The sequence below is a fragment of the Xenia sp. Carnegie-2017 genome, unplaced genomic scaffold (genome assembly GCF_021976095.1).
Source record: "Xenia sp. Carnegie-2017 unplaced genomic scaffold, XeniaSp_v1 HiC_scaffold_16, whole genome shotgun sequence".
Taxonomy (NCBI): domain Eukaryota; kingdom Metazoa; phylum Cnidaria; class Anthozoa; order Malacalcyonacea; family Xeniidae; genus Xenia; species Xenia sp. Carnegie-2017.
This window is the reverse complement of record NW_025813469.1, coordinates 567,636-579,451: the sequence shown is the minus strand read 5'-3', so window position 1 is coordinate 579,451 and position 11,816 is coordinate 567,636. Positions and strand designations below refer to the sequence as shown.

At 33.9% G+C, this 11,816-nt stretch overlaps 3 protein-coding genes across 7 annotated transcripts; all 3 read left to right on the top strand.

Annotated features, from left to right (window-relative positions):
* The first annotated feature begins 63 nt into the window (after positions 1-63).
* On the top strand, positions 64-6,327 carry LOC124436872 (core-binding factor subunit beta-like). Of its 4 annotated transcripts, XM_046986852.1 has the most exons (8): positions 1,541-1,677; positions 2,066-2,253; positions 3,922-4,073; positions 4,173-4,255; positions 4,806-4,892; positions 5,287-5,394; positions 5,834-5,950; positions 6,020-6,327. In XM_046986852.1, the coding sequence occupies exons 3-8, from the start codon at positions 4,061-4,063 to the stop codon at positions 6,074-6,076; spliced, it is 465 nt and encodes a 154-aa protein (XP_046842808.1). In that variant the 5' UTR covers positions 1,541-1,677; positions 2,066-2,253; positions 3,922-4,060; the 3' UTR covers positions 6,077-6,327. The 4 variants fall into 4 exon arrangements, 3 of the variants coding, with proteins under 3 accessions (XP_046842807.1, XP_046842809.1, XP_046842808.1); XR_006945519.1 differs by lacking the exons at positions 4,806-4,892; positions 5,287-5,394; positions 5,834-5,950; positions 6,020-6,327 and adding exons at positions 64-413; positions 789-875; positions 1,212-1,316; positions 3,658-3,803 and having other exon boundaries at positions 1,561-1,677; positions 3,922-4,202; XM_046986851.1 differs by lacking the exons at positions 4,806-4,892; positions 5,287-5,394; positions 5,834-5,950; positions 6,020-6,327 and adding exons at positions 64-413; positions 789-875; positions 1,212-1,316 and having other exon boundaries at positions 1,561-1,677; positions 3,922-4,202.
* A 133-nt stretch (positions 6,328-6,460) lies between these two features.
* LOC124436873 (protein SYS1 homolog) lies at positions 6,461-7,674 on the top strand. The gene is made up of 4 exons (XM_046986854.1): positions 6,461-6,662; positions 6,746-6,813; positions 7,036-7,075; positions 7,142-7,674. The coding sequence occupies exons 1-4, from the start codon at positions 6,501-6,503 to the stop codon at positions 7,346-7,348; spliced, it is 477 nt and encodes a 158-aa protein (XP_046842810.1). The 5' UTR covers positions 6,461-6,500; the 3' UTR covers positions 7,349-7,674.
* A 99-nt stretch (positions 7,675-7,773) lies between these two features.
* Positions 7,774-11,810, top strand: LOC124436868 (mannosylglucosyl-3-phosphoglycerate phosphatase-like). Of its 2 annotated transcripts, XM_046986845.1 has the most exons (15): positions 8,023-8,237; positions 8,309-8,334; positions 8,647-8,733; positions 8,819-8,958; positions 9,023-9,148; positions 9,221-9,343; positions 9,744-9,915; positions 9,999-10,094; positions 10,178-10,290; positions 10,639-10,693; positions 10,790-10,860; positions 10,938-11,039; positions 11,131-11,324; positions 11,409-11,487; positions 11,555-11,810. In XM_046986845.1, exons 1-15 carry the CDS (start codon positions 8,170-8,172, stop codon positions 11,591-11,593), a joined length of 1,491 nt encoding a protein of 496 aa, XP_046842801.1. In that variant the 5' UTR covers positions 8,023-8,169; the 3' UTR covers positions 11,594-11,810. The 2 variants fall into 2 exon arrangements, with proteins under 2 accessions (XP_046842800.1, XP_046842801.1); XM_046986844.1 differs by having other exon boundaries at positions 7,774-8,334.
* Positions 11,811-11,816: the final 6 nt, after the last annotated feature.

Below are 11,816 nucleotides of genomic sequence, written 5' to 3'. Positions count from 1 at the left end.
ACCTGTGTAGAAAAAAATGACGTTTTTCCTGTAGTAATAGAACGCTCCTGCTTTTTTTCGAGTAAACTTTTTTTTTCGTTTTTGATTAATTGAATTAGTAGTTTGTTGTTTTTTCGTCGTAAGCGACACATGTTTGCACGTGTTTTCCTGTCCTGTGTCATGACACGTGTGGTAAAAACCAAAATTTGCTTACGTAATGCTGGGTACTATCGCGTGCGTTATCGCCACCTTTGACCTCATTGTAAAACGATAAAACATTCGTTAGTGTGAATGTCTTCGGTGGGAAGCAACCGCAAAGCAGCTTTTTGAGGTGTGTTACAAACGCGATATTTACTATGCCTCGAGTTGTGGAGAATCAGCTTGCCAAGTTCAGAACAAATCCTGTTTTTCAACAACTTCAAAGACAGTCTGAGGTACGTTGCTTATAGTGATTGAACATCACGAAGTTAGTGAGAATTTTTACATAAATCATCGTCAATATTATATAATACTTAATTGTATTGTTTTCCACAACCACTTACGTTTGTTGTTTGTTCATTTAAATTGTAGTGCATTGTAAAATTTTCTGTTGCTTATTTAATATGTAAATCATCATATTGAAACAGTGAGTGCACATTTAGCACAAGCATAAGTTGTTAAACATTGATTTTTTGGTGCAATTGACAGTTTTTGGGATAGCTTTAAAAAAGGGTCAATTTCGTCAACAAAAGACTTTACTATATAAACATTTGGAAAAAAGCGATAGAGAACTTATAGTCAAATGAAAAAGTGCTTTATTTTTTTTCCAGATAAAATATGCATCTTATTTGAATTGTTCCATTGAAGAAAGAAGAATAAGATTTTTCACAGAATGTTATCAGGGTACTTGTAAGATAGTACGTATTCATGCAATCTTTACTTATTTTTGTTTGGAGTTTGGATAAAACGATAAATTACTTCAAAGTATCGTGCTTGTGGGGTCTTAACTAGCGAAGTCGTGTGACCCAGCATGTTGTTGTTGTGTTGTTTACATTAATATCAGCCGACGTAGTTGTAAATATAGCTGACTAGTCTCGTGTGAACTCTCTGCATGCTGTATGTCATCAGTTTTCACCGTGTGTTCCGGTTCCTTCCGTACATGAAATGTTGATGACATGGGTTGGGTGGTGAAATAAATTATAATAGATCTTTGAATGTTGAACATAATTTAATGCTTTATATAACCCTTTTAGGGATTTACCGAGAATGGTATTAATCTCACACTTTCTTTTCCAAAAGTTTCGGATTCTTCGTGCTCTCAGTCAAATTTCGTAGATTTTTTACGAGAACCTGGAAAGGTTTGCTCTTTATTTTTATTTTAAATACATCCAAACCAGGGCCTTTTTCTGATTATTTTACCATGCAAAACTATGACTGTGTGTATACCTCTAAGATGGCAAAGGGATCTTTTCAAAAGATTGTCCTTCTATCTTCACTTGTTTCAACCAGCGGTCTTACGTATCCTCAGATGTTCCTAATGTCCCCTTTATCTTTAACGGTATGTGTGATAATCTATGACTGGTTGTTCTTGTGTATCCTTAGGTGTTCCTTATGTCCCCCTTTATATTTAATGGTGTATGTGTTAAATTCTACGGCTGGCTTGAGGTGGACAAACTACGAGGTTTTGGTCGTTTGCTATTTGACGAAGCTTCCGCGCAGGTATGACTTACCTGTTAAAAAAAACAATTGCCCAGCATAAAATTCTAAGTATAGCCATTTAGTAAGAAATTATAGTATTAAATGACCTTTCGTCTTTACACAAGACATCTTCAGACTATTTGATCATTTTGATTATTGGTCTGACGATGTCTTGTGTAAAGACGAAACCTTACTTTAAATAAATTATAATTTCTTACTTAATGGCTATACTTTCAATTTTATGTTGGTCAATTTTTTTCTTTAACATGAATCCATTTCCTGCCTTCCAAGTCACTCGCTATTATTATGATCAACCTGATTAATTTCCTCAACATTATTTCACTACTGCATAAACATTGTAATTTTTCATTCATGCTCTGTCGTGTTTTTTTCTCTTCTTATGACGTAGATCGAAGACGATTTTCTCCGGAAGATTTTGAGACAACAACAGCGGAATTTGGAAGTTGTGTCGACGGTGTCGGAAGGTGTTGCAAAATCAAGCAGTAGCTGTCTACATGAAATTTGCAAGCCTAACACAGCGTATATCAAAAATGAAACTTTTTGATAGTCAAAGAAGCTCATTTTTTAAATCCTAAGGTATTAAATTATAAAGTGGTTGTCTAGTTTTTGTCTTTATAGTTCGACAATTGACTTCACTGTCTTTATTTGTCTTGTATTTAAAGTTTATCAATACATTAGCCACGTTTGCTTTAAGCTTGCTCACTTTATGTCGTATTGAATCTGTCAGCAATTACAAAACTTTTCTTAAGTTTCTCAAATTTGGCAGTGGCACTCGTGTGCATATGGATAATGTCTGTATTTTTTTTTAAAAAGTGTTTTGATGACAAACATTTGAAAACATTATTAAAGTAATCCTTCGACCTTAGCTTCATGAAATGCCCGGACTATCTAGTTTGACTACAGTATTTAGACATCCAGCAAAGATGAGACAGACTCCATTATAAAAGGACAACGTAAAAATACCTGACAAATATTATCTACATAAGAATTCTTAATTTATGATACGGTCATCCTGGTGTTCGTCTCTTTTGGTTGAAGATAAATTAATACCTTGTCTCCTGCACGATAAAAGTCTAAAGTCCCAGACAAAATTTTGTTTGAGTTTTGTCTCTTAGGAAACAGTCGTTCTTTATTGACTATATATTTGGCGTACATAAAATGTCTGTTTTCCATTGATTAATTTCCATAGTAATTCACAGGTTTAACAATGTACAATTATTGTGTGACCCTCTCTTCATTCTCTATTGACTTGCAATTGACGTTCTTATAAAGGTTTGTTCTGTAACATATGTATTTTATTTATAAAATGGACGTAGAGAATGAGATGAACGAAGACTTACATATTCTATAAAGAAAATTCTTTTAATGTATGTTTGAATAAATAATTGTTATTTGTATGATAGTTTTTACTTTGTTGCATCATTCATACTTAAAATCGGCTTAAAGTTTCAACTGTTCAGTTTATTGAAGTTGACCTCAACTTCTATAGCAATTTCTGAATGAGATATGATTCTGAATCCTCTTTCTTTGATTTGGTCATTTTTATATTATTTTATCAAAGCTTTGCATGAAATTCTGCATGCATCCTAAACAAAACAGTTATTATTAATTTGGGACGCCATATCACATGTGAAAAGACGCTTTACCGTACAGCAGGTATCTGTATTGACAAAATGAACCTGCTGCATAATCCGCGTTTTTACATGACACAAGGAAACTGCACACATCAATGAAGTTTTTCCCGTCAATTCTTTCCTATAAATTCAAACTCAGAGCCTTTAAAATTGTGCTCCTATTGGTCGCTCTGTCTATTACGTCATCGCTTTCCCGATATCACAAACATTGTCGAACTATAAATTTCTTCTGTACGTTAACATTCACCATTTGGCTACGAAGTACATATAAATATTCGAAGCTCACGTATTTCATTTATTTTTGAGTATGTCAGTTCACTATCACAATATTTTAATAAAATTTCAGATCCTTTACATTAATTCTCATTCCACCTGTTGCGAAGTAAAACACAGGTTGTCTACACGCTGAAATGATCGAAATCCTTTCATTAAAGCTGCCATCACTGATGAAGTACTTTTTGGTTTAAGACCACGCAACAAGAATGCAATGGTGTGGGTTTCTTTAAATAACCACCGTTTCCGTCACAGCGAGAAAGATGACTTGTGGTTGACCACAAGGTTGTTGTTGCGTGCGGTTGAATTCAACAATACACTCATTTATTTCTTCTAGACGTATATGATGAGTAATCTCATTCATCCGTAATTCTTCAAAACCGCACATCATACAAAAGATTTATTTGAGGAAAAATTGGGGTGCGTTAGTGTGCAGAAGAAACTGCTGTGTCATGATTGTACATGAAGTATTCTGAATGCCAGTTTATCGTGAGTTTAAAGTGTTTGAGAGATGCTCCAGACTGTCAGAACAAACCACTTGAATGAAATAAACTAAGATTTACGAATTGTGCAATGTTATATGTGTAGACGGAATGCCCCGTGTTGTTGACGATCAGAGAAATAAATTTCAAACGGATTCTGTAATAAGACAGTTGCACGAAGACTGTGAGGTGAGACGAAATTCTTTTATGAATGCGTTTATTCAGCAGTGAGAAGAACAACCACATGTTATAATTTGTTCCGGGCTTTCGTAAATTATGCAAGTTAATTCTTCGTAATCATCATTGCGATTCCCCGCGTTTTATACCGTTTTTGGTGCATATGTTTTTACTATAGATAAATCTCCTGTTGATAAATGAACATTGAAGTGTTGTGAGACTGTGTACAATTGTGCACATATATATATATATGTTGACATAAAACAACAACAGATTATGTAACTAATTTGTAGATGAACTCCATGCCTTCTTTAATATCTGTTGTTGTTCCATGTTCATATACATTTTGTTGTAAAGTGGGATTTTGTTAATTTCAAACGACTATATCAAAATCACCATAACAAGTTTGCTCTCTATGATCAACGATTACTCAAGTCTTGCTTTGTTAGTTAATGAAGTCCCGAGACGATCCTCAATCCTTTTATATTGTCCACTCAAGGTTTTTAACAAATCTTTTCCTATAATATTTTCAATTACTTAACTGTGCCTTCTGTCTTGCTAGGTGAGATACATTGATAATAAGGAATGCAATGTGAATGAAAGATGCGCTCGTTTTCGCACTGAATGTATGGAAGGAAAAATTCAATTGGTGAGCATTATTTTTACGAGCAAGTTTCTTTTAATGATAACTAACTGTTGTATGCAATATGCATGAATAAGTGATAAAAAATATTTGTATTAAATTGTAATTAACACACGACCTGAAATATAAACTTTTCCGGATGAAAAGAACTGATTTCTGTAGATAATTGTGGTGGACTGGTATAGTATCATGATTTTCTTATATATTTCTTCTTTTAAGCGTGGAGTATTTGAGTGCGTTTTTTAAAGAATTTATGTCGATTCCAGGAGAAAGACAATATTGTAAAAATGTCCCATCTTTTGTTTAAGTACTTATCTTGCATTTGTACTTTATCACAAAATAAAAATGATAAATTTTAATAAGATATTATTTTATTATTCGTTTTTAAATAATTATTTAGGCTGTCGTTCCCAATGGCGTACATCTTCTTTTAAGCTTTCCACCTTCCTATCTCAGCGATGGCAGCACATCGTCAGAATTTGTAGATTTTCAGAATGACACTGGAAAAGTATGTCGCTTTAAATTGAATGAAATGTGTTGTTGTTTACAGGCAAGACCTTTACTTCATGTAACATAACATTATAAACAATGGCGAAATAAGTCAATGTTGCTTGTTCTTCGTTGAAAATAATGTGTTGCCATTTTTATACAAAATATCGTAAAAAAATCATAGGTAAACATCTCCCACTGGCTTTCACAACGCGACGAAAACCAATTGGTTCCGCCCTCGTGTGTCTCAAGTGGGAATCATATTGCCGCTTCCGTCATGGTTAACCACCATGACGTATTTCCGGCAATTGTTTCCTCTCCTTTAAAGTGGCAATATACTATGTAAACTCCTCACATTGCTAAAATTAAAAATAGACAAAACTTTTTAATAGAGATAGTTTAATTCATAGATCTTATATTCACTTGCTTTGTATTCATTGCGTCCCGTATTTTGCCAGGTGCGAATAAAATGTCCATTAATTTTCAATGGTGTTTGCGTAAAATTTGTCGGCTGGTTAGACAACCATTCGTTAGTAGGTGCTGGTCATCTAGAATTTGACGAGGCGTCAGCTGAGGTATATAAAGTAAATTTATAAGTTTTCATATTTCATTTTAATCTGGTGATATAATGTATGTATTTTCAGATCGAGCATCAAGTAATGACGGAAACAGTGCGAAAAATAAATATGTTTTCAAAATAACACATTCCCTTGGATTATAGTCATGTAATTGTTAAAGTCAAAAGATTACGCGTGCAATATCTACAGTTATTGCCTTCTGAGGCTTTATTTAATGAACTAATGGAAAATATCCGCGGAAATATAGATTAATTTTGTAAATAGTTTATATAATTTATGTATTTATATGTTATCAGGCAATAGAAAATATTAAAAATAGAAGTAAGCGAGAAACAGACTAATGTCTATTCCTTACTGTTTGATAACAATCCCAATTTACTGCATAAGATCTTTGAGGGCGAAGTGTGAACTTTTGATTGGTTCTTTTTGCTTAATCTGATTGGCTCACATCCACTCACATGTCGCACGTTTTGAGATATAAATAACGGGAATTTAGTATATTTCTTTTGCGCATGTCGACACATTGTGCGAATCGGATCTTATCAAGATGGCTGCTCAGTTTCGTACAAATTTGTGGGATCCAGTTTTGATTATCAGTCAAATTATTGCCTCACAGTGTACTTATTATGTTGGTCTTGGAGTATGGATATTGATTTTTGATTTCTGGATGGGATCCGTTCATTCTTTGTATCAGATATTTTCTGACAAGGTATTTCACGGACACCCCATGTCAATATACGGTTATGTAATGTCACAAAGGCGATTTCTTACGTTTATGTTCTAAATTTTCAGGCTGTCGATTATTCTTCTACTTCAGGAAGACTTGGTTCTATTGCATTTATCCTCAATTCTCTGTGGAGGTAAGCAAGGATTTCATATTTTATCACCTGTGTTAAAATAATATAATCCACTATTCTTTGTAAGATATCTCGTTTAAAACATGATTTAGTTTATCAATTCAATACATCGATTAGCGAAGAGTTGAATTATACTTTCAAACAACTGCTGGCAACTTTTATGGCTATTGAAACAGTACTGAATGATGTATATAAAGTATATTAGTAAAATTTTATTTTTGACAGTGCTTTTGGTCTTTGGTACATTGTTGGTCGTGCAAAGCAGGTTTGTTAAAAATTTACTCATATTGATATGCACCATATAAGATGACTAATATCGGTTTTCATTCAGTGTTTAGACTTTGCTGGCACAACACTATTGATTCATTTCATATTTTGTACCTTATATCTTCATCATATTCCTGGTAAATGGACTTGGTGGATAGTCAACATTGTCTGTCTAGCAATTACATCTGTCTTAGCAGAGTTTTTATGTATGAGGACAGAAATGAAAGCCATTCCAATAACCACTACGTCAGGTGGAAAGTCCAATATTTGATTGTCTTTCAATTATATGTGAATTGTGAAGTTGGAAAGTCAATGTAATTTGTAAATAATGAATTTAAGCATTTCTATCTATTGGTAAATGGAAAAATAAATTTATTTGGTAAAATTTTTACTTCATGCTGGCTAAAATAGATTTTGATAATGTACAGTTTTATTGGTAAAATGTATTTATAGAGAGATTGTAAATATAGTTCTATGCAATGTTGATGTACATAAACAGTATACTGGATGAAAATGGTAAAGAAAAAAGCTACACCTTTATTAAAAAATAAAAAGTTTATTTTGAATAAATGACCTTGGAGTCAACATGACTAATAACTAATTGTTACCATCATTGTTACACAGCAAAATGTTTATTGTTACCATTCCATACGCGGGGCTTTTTGCCCGGTGGGTTAATTGTGTCAATTAGCCATGTTGCAAAACGTAAACAATGCTGATGCGCTTTTTTGGTTGCGGAGTGAAATTTGAAAAAAATGGGATGTTCAGCTTCTAAAAGCTTGCAAAAATCTGAAAGAAATGGAATTAGCGATGGAAACGACGTAAAAAATACGACGACAAGGGCTGACCGGAAAAGGAGACGACAGGAAGCGCGAAGATGTCAAAACCCGGGACTTAAAACAGCAAGTGATTACATATGGATATCGCTTCCTTTCCCGGAAGATCAGCCAACATTGCAGCAAAATACAGTAGAGAATGTGATTGCTGTTGATGATACCACTGAAATGGTTGAAAATAAGCTGAATGTATCCAAAAATAAAACAAATACCGATGTTAATGTGAAAACTGTGCACAAAAACGCTGACCCGTCAAATGCAAATAAATTACTTATTTTGCACTTCAATGATGTTTACAATATTGAGCCTAGAGAGAAGGAGCCGGTTGGTGGTGCTGCCAGATTTGCTTCAAAAATAGCCACGTTCAAATCTCAAAATCCTATTATACTTTTTAGTGGCGATGCTTTGAATCCTTCAATGAGTTAGTCCATTTTTATTCATAACTTAGGCCCAGTTAAACGTCGAACTTTACATGAACCGAACGCATTTAAATGAGGAAATTTATCTCATTTTCATTGTCTTTAATGCGTTCGGTGCATGTAAAGTTTGACGTTTGAAACAGGCCTTAGAATTGTATAACTTATTAGAAATTGCAGCTCTTTTTGTTTATCTCGCACTACGTACATAAACCTTGACTATTTTCCTTTCCAACACTATACTGTATCAGCCATACATAGTCCATTCCACCCCATATCAGCTTATATCATTTATACTAGTTCATAATTATTTTAAGTGAGCAGTATAACAAAAGGTGAACAAATGTTGCCGGTCTTAAATTGCTTGGGTATTACCGCTGCAGTCTATGGTAACCATGACTTTGGTATGTAAAGTTGTTTTTGTCATTTGTAATTCTACCACATTGAACTGCTGTTGAGACCATGGATTTCGAATTATATATTTATCAGATTTTGGAGTGGATGAGCTTGTGGACTTTGCTAATGAAAGCAATTATCCATGGCTACTTAGTAATGTATTTGACAAACACACCAAGCAACCTCTGGCAGATGGAAAAAAATGCTTAATACATGAACATAATGGAAGAAAGGTTTGACTGCCACAATGCTTGTTTTAATCATACTGACTATAACCATTTAGATATTATTCTTTAGATTGGTATAATAGGTCTTGTGGAGAGCGAGTGGCTGGCGACCTTGGCAACTTTATCATTAGATGATATTGAGTATCATAACTTTATTGATGTTGGAAACCAATTATGTTCTGAACTCAGGCAAAAGGTACACACTTTATAGCAATGGGTGAATGTGTAGCATTTCTGATATTAATCAGACATGTTTATTTTCAAACAGGGATGTGATTTTATCATTGCGCTGACACACATGAGGCAACCAAATGATATAAAGTTGGCTGAAAATGTCTCAGAAATTGATTTGATTTTGGGTGGCCATGATCATTTTTATGGTGTGAAAGAGGTAAGATAACTATACTGCAAAGTACTACAAAGTACTGCTATGTACCTAGCAAAAATTCAAAGTGTATATTATTAGCTCTGCGGCAGTAGTAATGGAATAGGAGCCCTCTACAGCACATAACAGTACACCAAAGTACAGGACCGTAGTTAAAACGTTATCTACGGTGGGATGTGTTTATTCAAATATTCAGATATGCCGGAATGGTTTCTTTGAAAAATGATTAGCTCTCTGAAGAAAACAGTCAGGCACAACTTAATTTATGAATAACACTCCCCCCCCTCTTCCCCAACCCCTCTCGTTCTAACGTTCTTGCTATGGCCCTGCCAAAGTACAAAGTACATACTTGCCCTCTAAATTACAAATCAGCACATTCACTTACTGTACTTCTCTTATTTTATAGATTAATGGAACAAAAATATTTAAAAGTGGCACTGACTTTAGAAATTTCAGTGAGATAGAAGTGTCATTTTCCTCTACCGACGGCTCATACGATATTCAATATAAAAGACATGATATAACTCAAGATGTTCCAGAAAATCCAGAAATTAAAGCTATTGTCAATAAATATTTAGGTTTATTGTAAAAAATTTGTGATATTCCTGTATCTTCGGTGCATACGATAGCTTTTTTACTGAAATAATCTGATAATGTGTAGATGTTTTGGCTGAGAAAATGGAAAGCGTTTTGGGTAGTATTGAAGTGGAACTTGATGGTCGATTTCAAAGTATACGTACTCGTGAAACAAATTTAGGTATCGATGGGACATAGTCATAGTTTCGTCGTATATATATATATGTGTGTGTGTGTTAAATTTTTATTTTTGTTTTTGTGAAGGAAACTTAGTGGCTGACATCACACGTAACGTCACTCAAGCTGACGTCAGTATTGTTAACTCCGGTACTCTTCGTTCAGATACAATTCACCCACCTGGAGAATTTAAAATGAAAGTATGTATGATTATGAAAGTATGTATGATTATGAAAGTCTTTCGACAACAGTAATTTTTATCAAAAACAACGGACGCCTTCGAAAGAAATAAATTCAAATGCAACAGTTAGTATTTTAGCAAAAACACAAGACAGTAGATACTTCGTATAATTTCGAAAAGCATTACATGTCATCATAATGTTGACTTTATACGGAGTGTCTAATGTCTTGTGTTTTGCTAAAATACTCTTTAACAGTCGTAATTAATAGTTAATATGCTGTGAGAATAATTTCCATGCAAAAAGGGTAACCGATGTTTGCTACGTTATTGGCTACTCTCATTTGATGGTTGTTTTTTTCTCACTTAGCACTTGGCAAGTATTCTTCCCATGCCAGATGCTATTGTTACCCTTGAAATTACAGGTACTAAAACAAAATCTCCATTATATCCTGTATGCTTGTGTTTGTATCGATTGTGTGTGTGTGAGTTGCTCGTTTAATGTTGAATCATTAATGTAGGAAAACAACTTTTAAAAGCTCTCAACAACGGAGTCAGCCAATGGCCAAAACTTGAAGGACGTTTTCCACAGGTGATTTTAAATTTAGTGTAACGTTCGTATGCCATAATACTTCACGTAGATACGTTCAAACGTTAACTCTTCTGTAGGTGTCTGGTATGACATTTGCCTTTGATCCTGATATGGAGTCTGGTGAAAGGATAATTGAAAGCAGCGTAAAAATTGGCGGACAAAACTTAGAACATGAGAGAGTAAGTGATTTTACGCCCAAAACGTCGTTTATTCTTACTGTTACGATAAATAGTAAGATACTCATTTCTTTTTTTATTCACAATGGTACAGAAATACAAACTGTGTACGAAGGCATATTTGAGTCATGGAAGAGATGGATATGAAGTCTTTAAAGATTGCCCTTTACTTGTCAAAGAGGAAGAAGGACCTATATTGCCCACAATCGTTCGAAATCATTTCGTATCTTGTAATATTGTTAAAGGATTACAAATGTGCCGTTCTGGTCACAGACAGTCTATTACATGGTATTATAAATTGAATGAAATCATTTATCATTATCCAATGATGACTTTTCGCTCAACATCTTGTCATTCGTGTATTTTTTAAAGTCTCGATGCGCGGGAGTTACATGATTTTCAAAAGGAACGTTTTGCAATTGAGAAACGCCACTCGACTATTTCACCTAAGGTAAGTGTTTACGCGAAATGGAGCTTTTCTATTTCTCCTTTTTACTTTTTCCTTTTTCTTTTTGCAGGTGGAAGGTCGAATTCAGATTATTAATCGTACATTGTAAGAAATCATAGTTGTACCCAATCATTTTTCAACTCCTGCGCCACATTCAAGTCGTAAAATGTTCCTTTGAAAATGCTATGTAGATTATGAAAGATTGTGTATTTTTTTGTAAAATATATCTATATTATACAGGGTTTATATAAATTGACAGGTTATATCAAATTAAATACAAGTGTTACAGATGATTGTTTCCCATCATTCCGTGCGCACTCAACTAACCTTTG